We start from the raw sequence: 25602 nt of genomic DNA, 5'->3' as shown, positions 1-25602 counted from the left end.
TACCTGGGTCATTATGGGAATGAGGCACCACAAAGACTTGAAGGCTCTCATCGTCCCATTCATGATCTTCATACTTAATGTCAAACCCTTGCTTCCAAACTCCACCATCTGGATTATCAAAAGGAATTAGATTGTAAACATCCAACATCTAAAAATATAAAAGAACAAAAGTTAAAGTTTAACCATTAATTTCACATGCACAGAAAAAAATAGCTTTACTGTTCCTTCAGCATGGCTGACCAAGCTAGGTACTTATGTAGTACTCAATAAAAACCAAAATGAAGCCAAATCTCACAGAAAGTGATTTCCCTGCCATGTACAGGATTCTGATCCTATCTGACTATGTCCACACATTAGCTGGTGAGGTTGCAGGTGCAACGCCTGGCTAGCTGCACTTCCAGCTTGGCTTATGAGCCATGGCCTCGAGATGGTATCATGTTCTGTGCCTAAAGAAATTAGTGGGAAATGTCAGTCTAAAGCCAGGATAGAGGCCAACTAATTTTGTCTAACTTTAAAATATTCACCCTTTAGGGTCCCCCCCCCCAGAGTTCCAGTTTCTAGTCTAAAGCACAAGGTTAAACATAGCCCTTTGCTAATTTGCAGAGCAGGGCCAGTAGGAGTGACGCCCAGCATTTAAGAAACCAGTCCTTTCTGAAGAAGTCCTAGTTTTCGATTCCAGTACCCTCTAGAACAATATTGTCCAAGTGAAATAGAATAAAAGCCAAATATGTAATTTTTAATTTTCTACTAAAAGGAAACAGAAGAAATTAACAATATATTTTATTTAAATTTGCGTATACAAAAGATTATCAACTCAAATGTGTAATCAAATTATATAAATAAATTAAGATATTTCACATATTTAAGTCTGAAACACTCTGTGTTTATATTACTTTTAGAGCACACCTCAAGTCATATTAGCCATATAGCAAGTGCTCAGCAGTCACATGTGATGACAGCTTCCATACTGGAAAGCACAGCTCTAGAATGCTCTTCCACTGTAAAAATACCTAATCCTACACTGTATGAAAACAGACATACAGTAAAGGCTGGGCTTCTATTATGTTTTCTAAAGGAATGAAGAAAATCTCTTTGGGTAAAATTAAATCTCCAATGGTTTCAACCATTATAAGAAATAAGAATAGAAAAATAAACAAATAGGCCATTTTCACAAGAAAACAGGAGTGACACAAAATTCCAAAATTTTATCACTAAAAAAAAAAAAATAGTGATATGACAAATCAAATCCTTCTGCAAAATAGAGAAACTGGAATCCAGAGTTTAAACAACTTACCAGTAAGAACAGACAACCAAAGAAAACCTAAAAGCAAAACAAAAAAAATGTTTCATGATTATTAATGAATGTCTATATTACCTGCACATCTGGTTGCAGACTTCCAGTTTGTGACAGAGACAGACAGTCACTAGGGTCAACCTGAATGTACAACTCTGATTGCTGAAGTTGTGATCCAGCACCTTGGCTGAAATTGCCTTGAGAATCTTTCGAATCATCATCCACAGATTCACTCAAATTGATGACCGAGTCTCTAATATTTGAGATGATCTCATTATTCTCAGCCAGCAAACGTTCCAAATGGTCTATTTTTTCTTGTAACACCGAGAGCTGGGCCTAAAATATAAAAGAGAAAGGCATCTATATAAAACACTAATATAGCTCTGCTTAGGCACATTATTTCTTTAAAAAAAAAAAATATTTGGCTGCCCTTTGGGGTAGCCACTCACCACTCACCCTTTACTTTCCACTTTTATAAGTGGAATCACAGAAAGCATGAAAAGCTGGCATGAATAAAACAACAATTTACAGCAAAATTTTTTTTCATAGCTAAAATCTTTGTTTAATCATATTTTAAAATATGCAACAGAGGGTCCAAAAATAGTTTGAGGTATATTTTCTACTCTCCCAAAACTCAGTCCTAAAAGATCCCTGGGCCTCTGGAATCACTAAGTAAAACAGCATATCATATTCAGGTATAAAATTTTAAATTTCAGTGTAACTAATATGAGTTATTTACAAAGGTTACAAAATATGAACCTGAAAGATATTTCATCTCAACTAGTTAATACTAGTGGACAATGAAATCAGTTCATCAGCTCTCAATTAGCCACAAACAAGAACATCCTCCAAGGAACCATACTGTCAGTAACTCAGACTGCTTTTTAGTAATACCAAGCTTATAAAAGCAAGGACAATCTTTGTCCTATTCAACCCTATATCCTAGATTCCAAATATACAGTAGATACTCATTTATTTGTTAAATGGCCCTCATATTTCTGGAATGCAACAATTCTTTAGCAAACACCCACCATGTCAGGCATAATGCAACATTCTGGGAAGACAGATAAGCTTAAGATTCATGCCCTAGTCTATAAATACACAGTGACACTGTAAGCAAGATCCAAACCCCATATCCCAAAAAGCTCAAATTTAGGTTTAAAAAAGTAACATCATCATGGTGACCAAACAACTCCAGACATCCATTACCAGGAAATAATGGCAGTAGAAAGAAAAGAAGGAGGAAAAAGAAAAAAGAAAACACCTAAATATTCAAAACAAGGGGACTTGTCAAATGGTAGATCTATATCATGGAACAGTCTGCAGCCACTAAAATTTAGATATACAAATTTTTAAAAAATAGAAATAGAAGGAGAGGTATTTTCAGAAAATGAAGTGTAGAGAAAGTTTTTTTAAAATAGTATGTATGAAAAAATTGTGTGTATGACATGCTATACTTCTGGGAAAACATGGAAAAATAAATCAAGAGAGTTAAAAACTAGATATATTTATATTCTTTTTTAACCTGCTATGAGTATTTGTTGATTTTGTAATGCTAAGGTGGGATGAGAAATATCAGAGTTATACTCACAGGTTACTGGTCAGTTCAAAAAGCAGAAGAGAAGGCAACACACTGAGATCTACCAAGAGAAGGCCAGTTATTTCAGCAAACTATGTTAGAATGGTCAGAAATCTGAAGAAACTAGAACAGAAATTTTGTAATAAGAAAAAATAGCCAAGAGGCAGAAAATTACCTTAGGAAGAGGGGACATGACGTTGGGGATGAATGACCAAAGCCCTGTTTATAGACAGGCATAGGACACAAGACTGCACAGTGCTCAAAGATCCAAAAGACATTCTCACAGATCTCTCCACAGAAACAGCCCCCTACACAATCAAAACTCATCCTTGAAAGCAGCTGTCATTCTGGAGTGAAGTAGCATGTCAACACAGAGTAGAACTCTGAAGCCTCTTCACTGGCATATACAGAGACATGAGGGAAGTACAAGGTTTTAGCACAGATCTCTTCCTGCAAAACAAGGCCCATTTCCCTTAGTGACAAGCAAGAAAGAGAATACACATCAGTTTACATCTAGAAATGGCATAGCGAAGGCAACGAGTGATCAGTACAACACCAGTTCAGCCATCAAACAGAAAAGCTAGCTGAACCATGTGGATTCCAGGTAAGCAAAGTTGTTAAGCAGTATCATACTCAAAACCTTCTCCAGGAGCACACATCACTGTTGCTTATGAATGGTTCTCCATGAAAAGACCAAAAGATGTTCTCTGGCATAACCTAAAGTTCAACCAAAGCAAAAATATTTAGGAGTAAAGTACACATTCAACTAACCTGTACATCTCTTTCTAAACAGACATGTTACAAAGGGTGACAAAAACAAAGGGAAAACTTTTCTTCACTCTATCAAAATATCATGAACTTTGGCCTTTTTAAGTCACTTCTGATAGATTCTGTTGAATACTTCCAATGCTGAAGACAAATACATTTCAGTGTTACAATTTTGAGTGTAGCAGATAATAGAAAATCAAGTTCTTTTTATTCAAAGTAGAATTACAACTTGTTGATTTGTCTCACCTTCAATAAAGCTATTGACTTCTATAAAATAAGACTTTAGCTTAGTCTAGAGCATATTTAATTTTCTCTGCTATTGGTGAAAAACTGGCATATGACTAAAATGCCATGATCTCAGAGCTTTTAAAGATGCCATGTTTATCTTATGCTTATGGTATTACATTATTAAAATTTTAATACATGGGCAGAACTTTCTGTGCTTTAACAAAAAGATCACTTGGGGCCCATTTATACAGCAAAGCTGTCTATAGTTCAACAAGCACACACTGAAAAAGAAGAGGACCCTTCCCAGGAATGGCCTTGGTCCCATAATCAATGAATAAAAGTATCATTCAAAATAAACATTATAAGAGATGCTTCATGAGGAAAGATCCTTCATGCATTAAAGACAACTTTCAATCTCATTGTAGCTCTAAAAACACAATTAATGATCAGTACCTAGGATTATATGGTAAATTAAATGCAGGGAGAAAACTGTAGCCTGAGGATATGTAAGCATAATGGCCTAATAAAAATTATTTTTAAAACTATTATTACAGTGGAATAAAGTCTCCCTTCAAACAGCCAAAATTCTTGACATACACATCAAGCAAACTGCATATATGTAAGAGAGGAGTGGTGACCTAAAAAAGATACATATACAGTCTGCATTAAAGAAATAGAAATCATAATGTTTCAATTATGCTAATAAGTCAAAGAATACTAATAGTAATATTGAATAAAAAACAATTTTCTGTAGGGTAAGAAAGTCACTTGTAAAAAAAAAAAAAAAAAAAAAAAAAAAAAAACACTTTATTCTTTGATTTGCTAATCAGTTCTATAGGGAGGCCACCAGGGCTGCACTGCTGAGGAGTGGAGAAGGAGGTCATATTTGATTTTCTCTGCTGCTGATGAAAGAGAAAAAAACGCAGCCAAAAAAAAAAAAAAAAAGAAATCAGATATCAAAGACATTTGAGAGAGCAAATTTAGAGACTACTATGAAGTAGAATAGGAACAGCACCCACTCAGTCCTATGAACAAAACCAATGACTGTTATCAACAGCTAAATCTAAGCTTATTACGTAATTATTTGCCCCAGGGAGGACACTAGCTGCTGGGAACTGAAGTGACCTTGATCACTCAAGCACTGCTGAATGTTCACAGCTTCTCCTCCTCCTTACTACTGAAAAAAAATGTGTGTCCTCCTCTCTCCCCAGCTTCTGCTGACTTCAAATCCGAACCCTCTCAACTGCTCAAACACTTTGTTCTTTTAGTTAAACCCCCTCAATACAGCTCCATCAAAACTCTCCTTTTAAAAGCAATTCATTCTCAGTAGTTTAACATGTTCTATTATATGAAACTACATGAAACTGACATTCTCCTAAGCCAAGAATAGTCAAATATCACCAATTCTGTATTCTTATATTCTTAATGTCTATAGTCTATATTCTAAATATTCTTATATTCCATGTATCTATATACCTCTATATTCTTAATATTCTTGTATAATATTAGAGCCTATTTAAATTTTGAAAAGTCAATCAAACTCCTCTGCTTCCTAAACTCATGGGATTTTTGGTGTCAACTTGACTGAACTAAAGAATCCAGATAGCTGCTAAAGCATTAATTTTTCTCAATGCTTCGGCAAGGAGACCCCCCCTCTCTCCTGCTAAAAGGGAAACCCACGTTTCTTAGCACTAATTGGAATGATTGGGCTGCCCCAGGGGGATCTGGAGGAGGACCAGGGAAGGTTGATATGTGAGTCATTAGACTGAGTGTCAGCCCTCAATTTGGGCAGATACCTCCTCATCGGCTGGGAGCTTGGACAGAACAAACACATAAAGGGCACCCCTTCCAGCCAGTCCTCCGGCCTTGGAATGCTAGAACTCCAGGTTCTCCTTTGGAATCTAAGATTCACACAAGCAACCCCCCCCAGACTCTGAGCCTTGGGTCTCAGTCTGAGAGTTATACCCAGCTTCCCAAGGATCAGAGCCCATGGACAGGGAATGAGCCACACTACCAGGTTGTCTAGTTCTCAAACTTGCAGAAAGCCTATCATGGGACTTGTCAGCCTCCATAACTAAATGAACAAATTCTCTCAATAAATCCTCTCTTTCACCTTCTCTCTGTATATACATATGCAAGCACATGCATATGTTTGTGTGTATATATAAATATCCTATCCTTCACAATGTACAGGGATTATCAAGAATCGCTACAAGTAATCCCTCCTTCCAATAAACACCCATGCATTCTACCTGCCCAGTTCAATCTGTGCCTGTCTATCTACCAAAAGTGCCCTCATAAAGTCCCCAAAGCCTCCCACATTTCAAGCCTGGTGAAGAATACTGTGCGCTGACCTTACTTATCATCTCAAGGAGCACGCAGCACAGTAAAACACTCCTTCTTCCTGGAAACATTTTCTTCACTCACTCCCAGGACAACATGTTCTTAGTTTCCATCTGGGCCACAATTTATCAGTCTCCTTAGTTGGCTCCTTCTCTCCCTCCAGGGGTATCTGGAGGAGGATTCCAGGGAAGGTGGATGTTAGAGAACTCAAGGTTAGCTCCTAAGCCCTGTTACCTCTCCACACTGCCTGACATGATCTCATCCATTCCATGATTTAAATTTCCTGGTTGTAATGATGTCTCCCATATTTATATCTCCTGCTGAAATCTCTTCTCTAAAAACAGATTCATATATTCAAACGCCTACCTGACATCTCTATTTGGGCTTCAAAGTGAAATCCAAAACACCTTCACCACAAGCCACTTCAGACCTCAAGTCTCCCTAAGTGCCTTTAATCTTCACTTGGTTGGACACCCTCAAAATCTTGGTGTGATAATTGTTTTCCTCCTCCTTCCTTACAATGCTCACACCCTCAAACTACCTATAAGCTCTTTCTATCCTGCCTCTAAAATAACTCATTGAGTCAGTCAACCTCTTTCCTTCTGGACTCCTATCAGCCTGCTTTCAAGTTGCCAATAGTCTCCCCTGGCCTAGTGCAGAAGCCTCCCACCTGATTTCCCATTTACATGCTATATCTTTCATCCATGCCCTTATTCAACTTGCAATACCTTTCTTAGCAGGCAGTGCTTGTTTCTTGTTGTACTTAGAACAGTAAAACACCTACAGGCAAATACATACACTCATTCTGGTATACCACATTCAATAAGAAGGTACAACCACTTCCTTTCTCATCTTCTCGCTGATTGTGTCCCAGTTACAAGCCAGCTCCTCCCCACATCTCTGTACCTTGAACATGTCTTTTGTATATACAATGCTTCAGCTCTCACCCAATTCACTTCTGTATAGCCTTCTCAGCCATCCTCAAGTTATTCTCTATCTCAACTTGATACTATTTTCCTCCACAGAATATTACAATTATCCACTTAATTCATGTGTTGCTTCCACTTTTTCATTACTACATGGACCTGTATACTGAGAAAAGACCATAGCGATTTTGCTCTTGCTGGCACTCTGATTCCTAGCACAACACCTGGTACATAGAAGGATCTCAAATATTTGCAGGAGGAGAAAGAAAAAGAAAGAGGAAGAAGATGAGACAAAAACAGTGTGCAAAGGACTAAATGTTAACCTCACGCCCAAAAAATTTCTAATAAAAAAAAACATACTTAATTAAAAAAAGAAAAGAAAATTTTTGAAAAAAATCTTCATTGTATCACATTCATTTCTTACCCAAAAAGATAAGAAGAGCACAGGAAGGAAAGCCCTAAGTAACAGGATGGCCTTCATGGATTGTCTGGGAAATGACACAGAACCTGACCTACGTTTGGTCACAGCATGATAATTATGACCTCGTGAGCAGGGTAGAATGTATGGCTCCCTTTCTAGGGCAAAGATTATGAATTCTTTATGGTCCAACCAAAAATTATTTTCACTAACCACAGTTTAAGAAGTTATGGTTTTTCAACTGATGTGGACAGCACAGGCACTTTGGAAAAAGAATATCAAAATAATTTTAGAATGTTTCTTACCATGGTAATAAGATCTGCACTCAATCAAATCAAATTTCTAGTTTAGAGAACTTTAGATAAAATATTATTGTTTATAATGTCATCAATGGTAGCAAATGATGCAAAACTTTTCCCCAATGTATATGTATCTGAAATTCCTGATCAATCTCACCTTTCATTCATGCATTTTTCCCCTTCAATCTAATTCTGTTAGACTCAGGATATCACTCTGTCCCATCAAGATCTGATTCTGTCTTAACTCTTGATTCTGTCATCAAATGTTCCTAATAATGTAACAGCAAATAATGATTACTTTTATATTTAATGCCCTTCTTCACCAGATAAAGATAAAGGGAGGTTAGTTCAATAGTTAAGTATATTCAGTTATGTGAATTCCAATCCTTTGGCACTTACTACCTTAAGGAAGTAACTTTTCTGGGCCTCGGTTTCCTTATAGACAAAATGCAGATTCTACGCCTTGGAATGATTGTGAAAGAAATTAGTTCAGAAACTGCCATCAACTAATCACTGCAAAAGGTATGATTATGGCTGCTGCTACTATAATAAAAGTATGGCTTTCTAAAAATTACTTTGACAGATACAGCATGCGACTGTAGAAATAAAATTAAAACCAAACTTTAAAGTCAAGCTACATTTGAATTCTGGCTCCATATCAAATGGCCATGCAACATTGGGCAGGTTTCGTAACTTCTCCATACCTCAATCTCCTCATCTATAAAATGGAGATAATTAATAACACCTAACTCATAGTTGTTATGAGGATTAAGTCAGCATATGAACATTAGTTTGAATAGTGTCTGCTAAGGTAAGCAGAATAATGATTAATCAAAAATGTCTGAGTCCTGGGGGTTGGCGCTATAGCTCAGGGTAGAGCTCGTGCTTAGCACATATGAGGCACTGGGTTTGATCCTTAGCACCACACAAAAATAAACAAAATAAAGACATGCTGTCTGACTACAACTAAAAAAATAAAGGTCCTAATCCCTGAAGTCTACAAATACATTATCCTACATGATAAAAGAAATTTTGCTAATGTAATTAAGATTTTGAGATGGTGAGATCATTCTAGAATACTCAGTTAGACCAATATTAATCACAAGGGTCCTTATAAAGGGGAATAAAAAGAGAGAGGACAGTCAGGCCAACAAAGGAGAAGTAAGGACAGTAGAGGTCTGAGTGATTCTATTGTTGGGAGGGGCCTTGAGCCAAAGAATACATTTAGCTTCTAGAAGCTGGGAAAGGCAAAGAACAGATTCTCCCCTAGAGCCTCCAGAAAGGAACACAGCTTGGCAGACATCCTGATTGGTCCAGTAGGGCCTATCAGACTTCTGTCCACTAGACCTGTAAGATAATACATTTTTCTTGTTTTAAGCCACTAAGTTTGTGGTGGCTACCAAAGCAATATAACGCTGGTAAAAATTTGGCCCTACATAAATAAAGCTTAGAAAGGATCCTTACACTTGCAGTCTGTTAGAGAAAGTCTACCCAAATCCCCATCAAAAGAACTGAAGTTGTGATTTTCATTTCTCTAATTGCTAGAGATGATGGACATCTTTTCATTTTACTGATTGATTGTATTTCTTCTTCTGTGAAGAGTCTGTTTAGTTCCTTAGCCTATTTATTGATTAGTTTTTTTTGTTTTGTTTTGTTTTGTTTTTGTTTTTGTTTTTTTGGTGTTAAGTTTTTTGAGTTCTTTACATATCCTGGAGATTACTGCTCTATCTGAGGTGCATGTGGTAAAGATTTTCTAGCATTCTGTAGGTTCTCTCATCATAGTATCGATTGTTTCCTTTGCTGAGAAGAAGCTTTTTAGTTTGAATCCATCTCATTTATTGATTCTTGATTTTACTTCTTGCACTTTAAGAGTCTTGTTAAGGAAATCAGATACTAAGCCAACATGATTAAGATTTGTGTCTACTTTTTTTTTTTAATTAGGCAAAGAGTCTCTGTTCTAGTCCTAAGTCTTTGATCTACCTTGAGCTGATTTTTATGCAAGGTGAGAGAAAAAGATTTAATTTCATTTTGCTACATATGGATTTCCAGTTTTCTCAGCACCATTAGTTGAATAGGCTATCTTTTCTACAATGTACATTTTTGGCTCCTTTGTCTAGTACGAGATCAATGTATTATGTGGGTTTGTCTCTGTGTCTTCTATTCTTTACCATTGGTCTACATGTGTATTTTGATGCCAATACCATGCCATTTCTGTTACTATTGCTCTGTAGTATAGTTTAAGGGCCTGGTACTGTGATGCCTCCTGCTTCACTCTTCTTGCTAAGAACTGCTTTGGGTCTCTTATTTTTCCAAATAAATTTCATGATTGATTTTTCTATTTCTATGAATAATGCCATTTGGATTTTAATAGGAATTGCAAAAACACAACCAATAATAAGTGTTAGCGAGGATGTGGGGGGAAAGGTACATCCATAGATTGCTCATGGAACTGCAAGTTGGTACAACCACTATGGAAAGCAGTATGGAGATTCCTCAGCAAACCTGGAATGGAAGCACCATTTGACTTAGTTATCCCACTCCTCGGTTTAAACATAAAGGACTTAAAATCAGCATAATATGGTAACGTAGCCATATCTGTGTTTACAGAAGCTCAATTCACAATAGCTAAACTATGGAACCAACCTAGATGCCCTTCAACAGATTAATGTATAAAGAAAATGTGGTACATATACAAAATGAAATATTACTCAGCCTTAAAGAAGAATGAAACTATGGCATTCGCAGGTAAATGGATAGAGCTGGAGAAAATCATGCTAAGCAAAAAATAAGCAAACCCACGCCAAAAAAAAACAAAGGCTGACTGTTTTCTCTGATAAGCAAATGCTGCTCATCCATAAAGAAGTGTGGGGAAGGCATAGGGAAGAATGAAGTAACTTTGAATTGTGCTGAGGGGAGGAGAGGGGATAAAGGTGAGAAGGACAGTGGAATGAGATGGACATTATTACCCTATGTACATGTATGATTACACTACTGGTGTGACTCTGCACCATGTACAGCCAGAGGAAGGAGAAGTTGTGCTCCATTTGTGTACAATGCATCAAAATGCATTCTCCTGGGATTGGGGATACAGCTCACTTGGTAGAGTGCCTGCCTCAAATGCACAAGGCCCTGGGTTCGATTCCCAGCATCACCAAAAAAAAATGCATTCTACTTTCATGAATAACTAATTAGAACAAATTAAAGAAGAAGGAAGAGGAGGAGGAGAAGGAGGAGGGAGAAAGAAAGAAAGGAAGAAAGAAAGAAAGAAAGAGAATTGTGAGCCTGAGTAGCTACAAACCCTACAAACCCCCACAATGGAGAAATGGAAGGAAAGACCATAAACTTCATAAGCTGTTTCCCAGAGGCATAACTTGGTCAAACAAGGCTGTTCACCCACATGAATAAAGAAGGTAGGGAAAGACAGAGTCAGACTTTATGATTAAAAATATTTCTCAGGGAAAGAAACATTAACCCTTTCATCTGAAACAGAGTTTTAAAGTCCATAAATAAAGTGTTTTAAAGCCACTTTGGTAGGGCAAAGTACAGATAAAGAAACGACATTCATTTTCCAGGAAAAAGCCATGGTGACTTGGACCAGGGTAATGGAAGTAGAGGAACAGGACAGGATGTGACAAGATGAATAGACTAGCAAAAGGGGCAAGAAAGAAAGAAATTGGCCTTAGTTTTTTGCTGTGGCAACTGGGATGAAAATGAGTAGCATTTTAGAGAAATAGGGAATACTGGGGAAGGAACAGATAGAGGGGAAAATATGTTCTGAGCTATCAGATATCTGAATGGTAGTGTCAATTTTAGACATGTAAGTCTGGAACTTAAGCGAGAAATCAAAGCTGAAAATACGAACTTGAGTGATCAGTGCCAATACAAATTTCAAGCAATGGGAACAAATGGGATTACTAACAATGCTTCCATAGATCTGCTTTGTATAATTTTAAATGGCTCACCAGATAATTCTCACACATCCCCAGTTAAGAACCAGCGTATTCAAACTAAATATATAAATATAAGAACTTTGATTTTATATTTCCAATAGGGTATTGCCGTTATTTGCAGAATTCTCTGGTCAGTCAGCCACAATTCAGCCCATACATAAAAATTCTCCATTCAGTCAGATCTCAGGCATTTAATATGAAGGCTTTGGGGTTTGACAGAATGATAACCCCTCAAGCACTAACTCCACCAGTTAAAGACACATAGTGTTAAACTCAAAAGGAGAAAAAATGAACCAGAACTGGGACCACAGTTCTGTATGTATTCCTAACTCTCTATCAGCAAGCCACAGTTACAAATAGTTTTCTAATACTGTTTTTTCCAGATCTGGGAGCTTAACATGCCCAAATTTCTTCCAAGGTATTGTCTTTGTGCAGCCACGTCTATATTCAACAAAATAAAAGCCCTTAACAGGTGAGCATGAAGAACAGTGAATTATAAAATACCCTACCAAAACACAGAAGCAATACATACTTTGTTCTGGCAAATCATTATTCATGTCACACCTGACAAGGTACGATGGTAACAGAGTATACTTAAATACAGGTAGAATGCCAAATGAGGATTACAAGAACAACTAGGACTTCCAGTGTGCCCAGGTAGGATATTCAAGGGCCTTGTCACTGCACCTGGGCAACCACTGGGAAGCTGCCAGAATCACTATGGAGGATCCCAGCCCTGACCTGGAATATTAGTACTCCATCCTCTCAACACCCTCCTCCAAAAATGTGGTTAGAATTCCAGTTGTTAGCACTTTCTTCAGGCTCCAGGAGACAACTCCATTTCCACACTGTGAGTTTCCAGATGCATGTTTATTTTAAAACCGTATGGCCCCCACCTGCACCAGCCCAATAAGGTTGCATAGAAATTACCTCCTATTGAGGCAACACTTTAGGCACCAAGTTATTACAGAAAGTGAGACTCTAAAAAACAGACACCCTTTTAAAAACAATTACTAGAAGGGTTTGTAAGTAGGGCAAAATGTCTAGATTATAAAATATTTTAATAAAATGCAGTTTTATTACTTACAAATCCATTTAATAACTACAATTAAGTGGCACTAAGCAAATTAACTATTGAATTCTTTAACTCAGCACTTCCCAAACTATTTTATGGAACACTGTTTTTTTCTTTTTGAAAAACTTTTAAGAACCACATCGGTTTTCCATATAAAACTTATTTTTAGTATATTTATATTCTTATACTTAGGACTTTAAGATAATCTGTCAACAGTGTATCCCATCCAAGAACTGTACCAAAGTTCCTGTGATATACTTTTGCAAAGCAACAATTCCCAGGTAACCAGGGTCATGTTGTTATACATCATCTAGTCAGTGACTCTGGTCTGTGTTGATAAACTTCTATTTTTTTTTTAGGACATATAATTGTCTCTGTACCTAGAATAATTATGGACTATCTATTTATACTACCTAAACTCATTCCCCATAGATAAAGGACATATATTGCATCTTAGGACCTGCTGACAAAAGTTATCTCAACATAATATAATGTATTTTACACAAGTAATTTTGGAAAACACAATTTCAATGTAAAAAGAGAATAACTGTCAGTAAAGGAAAAAAAATCAACCTAAACAGTATTAGCCTATTAAAATAAATGCAACTGACATGCCTGAGATCATTTTTTTACACAGAAATAGTCTGGGGGAGCCTCTGAAAGCAGAGTTGCATTAAGCAGAATAATCCACCTCCCTTTTAATCTTATTTATACTAATCATTTCATAAATAAGGCCCTTCAACTTCTTACTAACAAGACAGGTATTTAGGCAAGCCCCAACTGAATTAATATAAATGGTGAATTTCCTGACTATGCTTTATGAGCACCAACGATTCTAAAGTTTTACATATTTTTTACCTACATCTTCCTGTATAAAAATCCATCTGAACCAGCTGGTCTACGTGGGATAGTAAGGAACAGCAAGGCATGACTTACTATATGAGAACATAACAGCAATTTCTAAACATCATACTATCAGCTATAAAAGAAGAGTTAACATTAGAAATTTCTGAGGATCTCAAATCTCATTTTTTAAAACAATTATTGGATCTTCTTCCCTTAAAGTTACACAAAATATCGTGCATCTCAAGTTTTGTCATCATTTGGCCATACGTGTGTTCCAGAGATGGCCCTGGGTCACGGACAGTTCTTACTTTATCAGTTGCCAACCAAGCAAAAGGGGATCTTCTTTACTCAAAAAATAAGAGACAATTCTCAGAAATCCCCCTGACCTTTGAAACAACCTTGAGCTATGAACCCTGCCATATGGGGTACTGTCTTTTGATTGTTAGTATCTCTCTCCCTCTTCACCACCTCATCTTCACTCCCCATCCACACAATCTGTGTTCTTAGAACTTAGAAAAACTAATCTAATACCAATAAATTGTGCTAAGGATGACAAGGGTCTTTTTAAGTCTCCTACTGAAATGAAGCTTTGAAATTATTCCTTATGATAATCTTATCTTTTCTTAGGTATGCTGCTCTATGAGCTGGTTTCTGACAAATTGAATACAAGCTGCTTTATTTTATTAACATCTGCTGCACAATAATCTTAATATAAGAAGTGCAGCTTCTGGCTATAAGAAATGTACTTGGCTCTCTGCTCTCCTTATTGAGCACAGTCCCGGAGTGAGCTCATTCTTTCTCGACTCTGATGACGCCCAGATCAACATCTCCTTTCCTTGCTCTCGGGTCCCAGCACTCAGCCCATTTGGCTATTTCCACTAACATCCACTTCATTATAATGAAACTGAACTTGGTTTCCAAACCAGCTTGTCTTTCAACCCGCCCGTTTGTTTGCAAACAATATAACCAAGTCTCCAATGCCCCAAAGGAAAAAGGTGAAAGAAAATTTTTGACTCAAGCCACACATCATCATTAGCCTTTTTCATATCTGTTAGAAAGCCCTGGTGCTTCTCTTCACAAAATGTCTCCATACTTTTCTCTCTTTCTACTCTAGCCAATTCAATACTGGTACAGAGATTTACTGCCTTATGTCTATATTACCTCAAACAGATTCTCAGCTGCCTTCCTGCTTCTGAGTCTTCCTACACACTGCTACCAGAATAATCTAGATTGAATATTCTCTTAGCTTCCAGATCTAAAATTTTCTACAAAATTAATTCTCTAACACTGCTTTTCTCAAGCAGCTGCCTGGCATGCTCAATAATTCTGAGTGGTTTGCTACCATCTAACACATAACTCTTCAGACTGACTCTTGTGGCAATTAATTATCTGGTCCCAAACTATCATGTTTTCCCAACTAGTCTTTACACGCACCAGACTGATTCCAAAGCAAGCCATTCTCCTCCTGTCTTCCCAAGATACCAGGTCCTTCATGATGCCAAAGCTTTGGAAGCATTGCCCTTTACACTAGCAAAGTTCTTCCTTCCATCAAAGTCCAATCAGAAAAGCTTAGTTTCTTTCCCCTCTCCTTTGGTCAACTTCAACTTGGCCATCACCCAAACTTATTTGAGTTTCAGAATTCCTTTTAAGGTCTTTGTCCTTCTATTAAAAACACAAAATAAGATTTTGGACTATAGTTTTTGACTCAGTTCCTGAACCCCTGGAATCTAAAACAGTACCTGGTATTCAACAGGTACACCATAAACTTCTATCTATTGATAATAATTGACATTTACTGAGTACTTAATATGTGCCCAGCACCATTCTAAGCTCTTTAAATTAATTCATTTAATGAATAATTAAGTAGCTCTTTACTGTCTATTATTGTTTCACATATGGTAGTTTTATTTCCCCAAATAAGTAGGAAGTTCTTTCAAGACAAGAAACATAGTTAACATGTGTACCACAATTTTCAAAGTACCTAAAACATAGTAAGTTCTCAAATACACATTTGGTATGATAAATCAAGACTGAATTATAGGTCAGGATGTATATTCCAGGTATGCAATGACTGGGCAAACTGCTGAGATCTAGTTTATGTGGCTCTGTGCCCTTATGTGGAAAATCAAAATCTAAATTAACTGACCTGGAAGGACTCTTCCTACTCTAAAATTCTACAACAACGTTTTCATAGGTAAGACTTCTCTGGGATTCTGATGACTCTTAAAAAGAATGACTATTTTACTGGATTCTAAAATGCAAGTTCAGGATTTTTTTAATGGAGAAAATAATTCTGAGAATAATTCACAATCTTAGGCTTCCATTCTCTTGTGCTGCTCATAATGTTACTGCCAGGGCCTAGACTCATGAACTCCATATTCCTCCACACCTGTGGCACAAAGGAAAATGAAAGGACTCCTGCAAAGGATGTCTTCAGCCCTGTCCTCCTAACCCTGAAAGGAAATAAAATATCACCAGCCCTGTGAACAACCACAAAATGACAAGACTCCATGCTTTCAATCATGAAAAGCCACAAGGTATCAAAATATTGATGCATGCTGAGTTGTAAAATATTTTAAAATAATGAGATTCAACAGATAGGATTTGATAACTTACATTTCCTATATCAATAAGAAAAAGAAAAAGAATTTGAGATAGGAGAAGCAAAAAGCTATAAAAGGAAGTCATGGTCCAGATGTAAAGGAAACCCAAAATACAGCATGATTCTTAGCAGCTGGAATATAAAGGAACCCCCTTGCTCTGAGGCTTAGAATATTTCCTTATAAGACATGTTTAACAATGTAAGATTATCCCTCCTTGTCCATTAGGTCAAACTACCTGAAACACAGTAAGCAACATTTACATTATTATAGGTTGAAAATGTTCATTGTTTTTAACTTTTCATTATTTAATTGACAAATAACAATTGCATATATTTATCACATACAATATGTTGCTTTGAAATGTTCACATTGGAATAGCTAAATCAAATTAACATACATTACTTCTAATAATTATCATTTAGATAGTAAGAATCCTTAATATCTACTTTCAGCAATTTTCAAGAATATGATATATTGTTATTTTCCAGAGTTACCATATTATATAATAAATCTCTTGAACTTATTTTTTCTACCCAACTGAAATCCTATATACTTTGTTTACTGGCTTTCAACTTTTGTAGCCAACTGATAGTCAGCCTATCTAAGACATTCAGTTTCAGAATGAAATGCAGATAATATAATGCTGGTGGGTATAAAAGAACTGATGGTTCAAGGAGGACAGAAAATGAGAGGGAATAAAAATCAGTGGAAGAATGTGGAGAACTGCCAACTTCCTCTTCTGATACAGTGAAGAGTCAAGATGTTACCCCTAAAGTTGATGAAACATGAAAACAAATGAAATTACATCACTGAAAGTTGTTAGGATATATCAAACAGAAGAATGTAAGAAGAATATAAAACTAACTTTCATAAAATTGGAATGAGGAATTCCTCATCTTTTATAAAGGGGAACAATAGTTTTAAAATGGAACAAAAATGTTTTTTGCCCAATTTTTATTTACAAATATATATGGTTAGTTAGTTAGATTAGGAACAACTCTTAATGGTAAGAAGTGGGACTCAGAAAAAAATCAACTTGGATGGAGGAGAAGGAAAGAGAGACTCCTCAATTGTCCATGGATACCTTTCTAAACTATCTGAATTTTTACTTAGATATAGATCTATTCTTTCATAAATGCCTAAGTGTTTAAAAGACAAAAATCATTGCCAAAGTCCCCAGCTCTTCATGTTCCTGATTCAGGACAATATGGCTCACTAGCAAGAATACAGCATAAAGTCAGATTTGGGGTATGCTCCGCTCTTCAAAAAAGCATTTAATTTTTCTGGGCCTGCTAAGAAAATCAGTGGGAAATTCATTTATTTGCAGGAAAATACACACAAATCTTTATTTACACAAATACATACATTTAACAATTAAAAAAACTAAAAACTTAGCTTTAACCTTAAACACCCCTCAATGAGATGAATTTTGGTTCAAACGAAGTATACTGCAATTTAAACATGGTACTATAATCTCTACAAATGCAAGATGATGATGATGATATTTAAAAAGAGTGAAGAAAATGGATAAAAATTAGCAGGAATTACTTACTCCTTAAGTAACAGAATAGCAGTCTAGTAACCCTGCTGACAATCTGGTGGTTCTCTACCTCCACACTAGGCAACCCTCAGGATCTCAGAGAGAACTGCCAAGTCCTGTCCTACTTTTATGATTTACTAAGAAGATACCTACACCTGGGATCTACTTCTACAGTACTAACCCACTCAGATTAGACTTGGAATGCAGGTCATCTGTGAATTACAGCAGATTCAAACCACTATAAAGTCATGGTTTTCAATCTTGAAGTCAATGAATTTTTCACAGCTCATGATCCAGAACACTCCTTCCCAAAGCAGTTCTATAGTGAGAAACCTTCCAGTGATAGAAGGGAAACAAATTTAATGCATTAAGTATGCCTGTCCTCTAGCACAGATGTTGCCCAAGGATATGGAAATCTAAGAAACATATATATTACACAAGTTTTAAGCCAGACTAAAAAAAAAAAAAAAGACAAATTTTTACCAGTGCTTACTTAATAACCAGTTTATGAGAATTTTCATTTCTTATTTAGTCTAAGTTTGCTTCAACAGCCCTAAACATATTATTTGCCTCCAATGTTAATGATTGATAGAGAAATATACTTTAAGCCATGAATTGGCAAACTTCTTCTGAAAAGGGCAAGACAGTAAATATTTTACTTTTTGTGAGCCAGAGAGTTTTTGTCCCAACTATTCAATTCTACCACTATAATGTGAAAGCACCAGAGACAATCTGGAGAAGAATCACCATGAAGCATTATTTAACCATTTAAAAATTTCCAGCTCACACACACAAAAAAAAACAAGTAGTAGTCCAATTTGGCTTATGGTTAGCTGACTCAGGCAGATTTTTAAGACCTTAGGGACAAAAGAGAAGATATTTACTAAGAACTTCATTCTTTTCCTGCACTCACCTCCATCCTCCTTTCTTAAAACTTGCTATTGAGAAGACAAAATGAACATAAGGAAAGCCTCTTCCCACTTTACTTCCCAGTTTCTTTTCCTGCCTTCCCTCATCTCAGAAAGGCACATAAAATATGATAACCAGAATCGTCAGAATTAAAACAAAGGATTACACTGAAAAAAGTACACAGTCTGCCTGAGAAATTTTCGGAATCTCAAATTAATTATGCATATGATTTTATAACACTTTATAATTAATCAATACATTTTATCTTCCTATGATAAAAGGCAAGGGAATAAACCAAGACTACTGTGACCTCTAATTCCACCTGTACAAAGTAAAAGATGAACTCTTTACCAACATCTGACTGTTATGTTTTTCTCAGAATATATATGTCCAGGTGGTAAAGATTAGAAAAAAATTAAGTTTCATTATAATAAACTTACATTTTTTTCTTCAACTTGTATATGAACATAATCTAGCCTTATGTTTTCTGTAACATGTTACAATTTAGAATCTTAAATATGTAAGTGAATTTTAGGCCCAGAGAAAAATACAGTTCATACATCAAAAAATGCTAGTTATCCTTTTGAGTATTGAAATTATACCTTTAATCACTCTTTCCTAAAATGCAAAATGCTAACAAAGTGCACTGGGTAAAAAGAAAAGGCCTTTGGCTTGACTGTAGCAAAAGTGATTTTCAATGGGAACAATTCCCCCACCACCCCCACAGTAGATATTAAGCAATATCTGGAGACATTGATTGCTACAACTGGGAAGAGAAAGAAAACAGTGCTATTGCCATATATTGGAGTAGACAGCAGGGATGATGCTAGACATCCTACAAAGCACAGGACAGTCCCCAACACCAAAGAATCCTCATATCCAAAATGCCAATAGCAAAGAGGTTGTAAAACCCCAGGACAGAGGCATAAAAAGGAAGAATATGTGCAGTTTTAAACTAAAGTGCTCCAAGAGCAATCTTTTCCTTAGAAAACAATATGTTAGATTTAGAAGTTTAACACTAAAATATTTATAAGATTCTTAATTATGCATTTATCTGCTTTTAGAATACAAATAGCATTATCTTAAATGCACTCTCAGATAACACCAAAGAAATTCAGAGTTTAATCAAATGATTTACTTCCTTCCTATCATAAGGCAAATTTAGCAATACTTACTAAAGCACAGGTGTGAGCTCCATTACAATACCATCAACCCTCCAAACCTGTTTGAACCTCAACATGGTTTCAACCTTAAAATTAGCAGCTTGTCTTAATAACTAAAACCGAAACCCATTTTAGCTCAAATGTTCTACTTCCTCTCCTGATCAAACTACTAACAGCAATTATAAGAATCGGCAAAATTCACTCTCCTTAGTTCTATGTGAACTCTTGATAAAAACCGCTGCTACCAGGAACCTGACTACCAATTCAGAACTAGCCAAAAATGCAATGAGGCCTTTATCATCCAGCAACCACAGATAACCAAAGCTGTTAGGTATCCTCCCACCTTCTTAAAAGTCTCTCTGTGGACCTGGGAAACAACAAAGGAAAACTTAAAGCTACAGAGTAAAAACAGATAAGAGTAGAGCAGGTGATCAGCACCAGCCACTGAACTACTACTTCAAGAAATGTCTCAACACTTCTGTCTTTCAAAAAAGATACAAGGTTTTATAGCTCTCATAAAAAGCAACAGTTGACTGATATTAAAAACAACAACAAAAGTGGTCATTTTCAATGTTCTGTCCATAGTCCAAATATCCCATAATGCTAATTAATGAGTAACAGAAAATACCCTTTCAATAAACAGTCATTACATCTTTGTGACTAAAGTGTTTGTTCAAGCCCTGAACAGTGTTGATCTGGGAACAATACATTCAAATCAATTAAAATAATAAAATGAAACCTCACACCAAAGGCAGTCACCAGCATCTAGCACAGTTGGTTCATAGAAGTTTAGGTCTCAGAGTCCCACAAGACTGTTGGACTCAAGAGGGAAACCGCAAAGGGATTTAAAGTTCTGAATTCCTAACTGCTACCTCTGTCAAAGTTCCATCACTTTCCGAAAGCTCTCAAGCCTTGTATCACCTAAAAGGAGACAAATGATCAGACACAAATCTGATCAACTCAGGGCAACAAGTGCTACCATTTATAAATACAGTGCACTGGAAAGAGGGGAGAAAATCATATTTTTCCTATATGTCATTTATATTTACAGATTTGTGAAAACAACAAAGAAAAAAAACTGAGGATCAAGGTCCTAATTATACTTATTGTCATAGGTCAACTTTTTTAAAAAAGTTATTTATTTTTTTAGTTTTTAGGTGGATACAATACCTTTATGTGGTGTTGGGGATCAAACCCAGCGCCCCACGCATGCCAGGCGAGCATGCTACTGCTTGAGTCACATCCCCAGCCATAGGTCAACTTTTATTAAGGTCTATTGTGTTGGACTCAAAAAATACTAGTGTTATATAGCACTGAAGCACTTTTTAAAATGTGTATTATAATGCCATTATGGAAGTTAAAGGGAATAAAAGGCATAAACGTCCCTACCTTCTAAGGACTTGTAATCAAATACTTATGGAAACTAGAGTGTTCCATACTTGATAAATATTATAAGGTTTGAACTTGATTTTCACATTTTCCACCAGAATCTCAACTTCTGTAGAGACTTACAGAAGCTAACATTAATCTCGATAGTCATATGATATTCCTGTTATTTAAAAATTGATTATTTGTGATACAAAAACCTAACTTATTATTTTAATTCTCCAGATCCAAACATAAGACATTAATAAGACTTGTTATTACTCATGCTGAAGATAGTAAGCAACTTATGAAATCTTCCTGGAAGAATGATGAAGACTTTCAGAGAGACCTTAACAATGTTTCCTCTTTTCATCTGTTCAAATTATTACAACTGACCATAAAACATTTTCAGGGGATTACTGTTCTGGCCAGCCTCTGATCCAGAGTGGAATTTTTACTATTAATCTTGAAACACCCACACAAGCTAAAAGAATAAGCCACCTGTTGCTGCCAGCCTTCAAAGGAATTCTCCCTGGAAGCACAAGGGGAAAGCCTTCCAAAGAATTGGAACAGGCAGTTCCCAAGATGAAAGTGGAATACTCTGAGTGGGCCCATTCCTTCCCTAGAAGTCTGGTCAAGTGGTAGAAAACACAAAGTCAGGGAAGGAGGGAAAAAGAACAAAGGCCCAAAATACAGCAAAGAGATTTCTCTCAATTTTGGATGGTCTTTAAGTAAAAATACCTTGCTTACAAAATGGAATTTATACCTTACTGAATGTTCCATATCAACTGAAAGAAAACTAAATGGACAATACAGAGAAAACTCATACTTTCTAGATACATTATTCTACTAGACACCAAAAATGACATGCAATGGCAGACTACCTTGGTTCTACTAAAATTCAGGAATTCAGTATGCAAACTCATCAGAGAAATATACAGCAACCCACTTTCGCTGTGTTTGGTGTTATTATCAATTAAGAGCAACATACAGAGATCATGAAAAAATTAAAGAATCAATTCACATGCTGTATGCTATGCTGCATAATGATTTTCACTACACTGTTTAGTTGTGAAATAAGCAGGGAGATTCTGGGAAGATAGAAATCTCAAGCACTAAATGTATCAGGAAAAGAACCACATTCATTATGGCTTTACAATAAAAGTTCCTTTAGAAAAGAAAAAAAAAAGGCATAAGCTAAGATTCCACAGAGCAACATGCCACTCCACTAGGTCTTTCCACAAGCAAGCAGAGGCCTAAACTATAGGCAAAGGATTCTCAAATGTCAGGACAGCAGAGTGGCCAAGAGGCTACACTCCAAAAGCTGCCTGTTCAAATCCTAGCTTTTAGCTGTGTGACTCTGGGCAAGATAATCTCTTCTGTGCCTTCTTTTCCACACCTACTAGGTGGTGGTTGTACCAATCAAGTTTATTATGAAATATGCACAGGCTAATGTCAGATAGAAAAAAGTGAAGCTCATAAAGTCTACCTACTTGGGGATTCAGTGGCCTGCCAACACTCAACCAACAAAGAGTACCTTCCTCCTACAGTGAAAATTCAACAGTAAAAACTTGAGAAAGACAACCTTAACTACAAAAAACACCTTCCAAACCCTCCCCCTCTTACCCACAAAACACTACACACACACTCTGCCCTTCTGTTCTAGCAGCCACTATCCCTTTCCACCAAATGCTTTAACTTTAAGCAGAACCTAAGCCCATTACTGAGCACTAGAGATAAATATTAAAATACTGGAATTAACTTTGCTTAAGATTTCCTAGTAAATGAATGAGTCAATCATTCTTTAGAAACAAAGTAAAATGTCAAAGTTGCCAGAGAACCCCAATGCAAATGTTTGCATAAATCGTTTTCAAGTGATTACCAAGCCAAAAGTCAATGTACATTACTCAAGACAACACTTTAAGTAAATCAGTTTTTATGTTTTTTTCCTGTAATGGAGAAAATTCTGAAAATAAGGGTACGAACACAGTTTAACCCCAAAATTACACAACATGTCAAACAAAGCTTAGAACTCCTTTTTCTCTCTGGCTTCAGAGGGTTTACTTTTTGTCACACTGTTTTCTCCAACCTTATCAACAAGCACTGGGTAAACTGTAAACTCGAAAGTTAAAATCATCCCACAGTGTTTGTTAAATATTTTCTCTATCATACAATCTAGGGGAAACGGAAGCTTGTAAAAATTCCAAACATCTGCCTACGGGATATTTAATGTGGCTCACCTGCAAAATATTTTGAGTGCTCTGAAAAGATGACAGAATCCATAAGAGAGTCTTTTCTCACCTTCACAATAATTCAAGTAAAGTTTATATATTAATTTCAATGAAATCCAGGCCATTTGCCCTAGCATGTCAGAAGAAAGGGCAAGGATACTTTTGGTCATTTAAGCTGTCTCTCTCTCTCTCTCTCTCTCACACACACACGTACACACACACACACACACAAAAAAAAAAACTAAAACACGCACTCGCGGCCTAAATTTCTCTGTGCCTAAGGAGTCAAGTAGTTTCTAGATTAGCCTGTCAGCATGAGTTCTTCAGATTCATTCATTACAGGTCACACAATATTTACTTGTACTGAAACTTCCTAAGTGTTACAGGTCATTGGAAAAGAGCGACAAACTGAACTTTCAATGTCGTAGGGTACCCTTCCAAATAGAACGGGTTGCGTCGTTTTACTTATTTTTGGTAAATTTACATAAAACACTTTAGTCGTGTCGTTTTTCCTAACTCATTTGCCAATCTGACCACCGGGAGCAGGACTGAGCGCCCCACAGCTTCCGGCTGGAGTATAACACACGCTTCCTCACTGGGCTCCCCACGTCTGCTCAAAACCAACCCTATGTAACAGCTGAAGAATGACGACACTAACCTCTACCCTGCGATCCACATGAAGAGGGCTACAAAATGAAATAAACTTTTGTCTCTTAAGCGACCATGAAGGAAATTTTTTTTTTTTTTTAAAGGCCAAGTGTGGTTTGTTTGATCAATTTCCACGACTGGTGCGCTCAGGGGTCTGGGCTGGCGCGGGCGGCTTAACCCTGGGTGATCCCAGGGGCTATCACAGCGATGCTGCTGCTGAAGGGGTGCCTCTCGGTACACCGGTTGCCCCAACCAGCAGGTGCCCAGGCCGGGGTGCGAGGGCCAGAACATGCCCACTTCCCTCGAGCGCTATACTGCCACCGCACGCCGCCAGACACTTTGTTAACTCAGCGTGCCTGGGAGGAGGAGGTTCCCGGGTCGTGGTCACCGCGGTCCAAGCTTCAGAGCCCTGGCTGAAGGAGGCTCGGCCTCACCCTGCCCTGGCGCTGAGCAGCCAGTAACCACAGGCCCTCAGCTTACCCACTTAGAGCCAAGCGTCGCGGCTGCCTGGTGCTTACCTGCGGATAGGAGCCCTCGCGGCGCGGGCTGCTAGGGTAGTCTAAGTGACCCCTGTCCAGCATCAGGTAGAGCGAGAAGATGACCACACAAAAGATTGCGCTGCCGAACACGGTGAACTGGCGGCTTAACTTCATTTTCCTCATAGACTCAGGACCCGGACACCGTCCTCACTCGGAGAAGGTGGAGGGCTGTGGACTCTAGAAAAGGCCGCCGGAGGCTCCCTGCTCCCAGGTTGCGCGCTCTCGGGTACTGGTGTGGATCCGGACAGCCCTCCGCACCTCGTCTCCGGCGCCACCAAGCGCCCTGGGCCTTCGCCCTGGCCCACTGCCCTCCCTGGGGCAGGCGTTCCCCTCGAGGCGGAACTCGCCTACAGTGGGGAAGGGGCTCCCACAAACTTAATCTCCAGCTCAGCGCCGACACCCGGCAGGGCGCGCCTAGCAGGCGGAGAGAGGTCGTTGTCCGGACTTCCTGCCACCACCGCCCCAACTGAGTCGGCAGGAAAAGTTTTCTCGACGAGGGCAGGCGTGTCCTCCTCACCCAGAAAACGCGCGGGTTCCGCGGCTCCGAGGCCGGCCGCGCACAGCCAGGTCCGAAGAGACCAGAGAAAAGGAACTAGATCGGGAGGAGCCGAGCCACACAACTTAGCTCCGGGACGGCCCGACCCGCCCCCGCGGCACCGCCCCCGCCTCCCCCGACCGAGCCCCTTCCTACTGCTGCCTCTGCCGCCGCTGCCACCGCTGCCACCGCTGCCGGGGCCGGACCGGGGTGCACCCTGGATGCCGGGGCTTAGGGATCGGACAGGAGTTTCCTCAGGGTGCGCGTCCGCTCACCGGCCTCTCCCGCCCCGCGCCCCTACCTCCCCGCTCCCGGACCCGGGCTGCACTGGGAGGGTGCAGGG

General features: G+C 38.0%; 1 protein-coding gene across 1 annotated transcript in view; it reads right to left on the bottom strand.

The window, feature by feature from the left end:
- The window catches only part of Man2a1 (mannosidase alpha class 2A member 1), a 163187-nt gene extending 137848 nt beyond the window's left edge, over window positions 1-25339 (bottom strand). Inside the window, exons 1-3 of the mRNA XM_026391315.2 lie at window positions 24704-25339; window positions 1376-1630; window positions 4-148 (exon numbers count right to left, since the gene is read on the bottom strand). Of these exons, the coding sequence (XP_026247100.2) occupies window positions 4-148; window positions 1376-1630; window positions 24704-24847 (544 nt within the window). The 5' untranslated portion in view covers window positions 24848-25339. The remainder of the gene's footprint in view (window positions 1-3; window positions 149-1375; window positions 1631-24703) is intronic.
- Window positions 25340-25602: the final 263 nt, after the last annotated feature.

The sequence above is a fragment of the Urocitellus parryii genome, chromosome 1, assembly GCF_045843805.1.
Source record: "Urocitellus parryii isolate mUroPar1 chromosome 1, mUroPar1.hap1, whole genome shotgun sequence".
Taxonomy (NCBI): Eukaryota; Metazoa; Chordata; class Mammalia; order Rodentia; family Sciuridae; genus Urocitellus; species Urocitellus parryii.
Note: the sequence above shows the minus strand (reverse complement) of the source record. Positions and strands in the feature narration are given on the sequence as shown.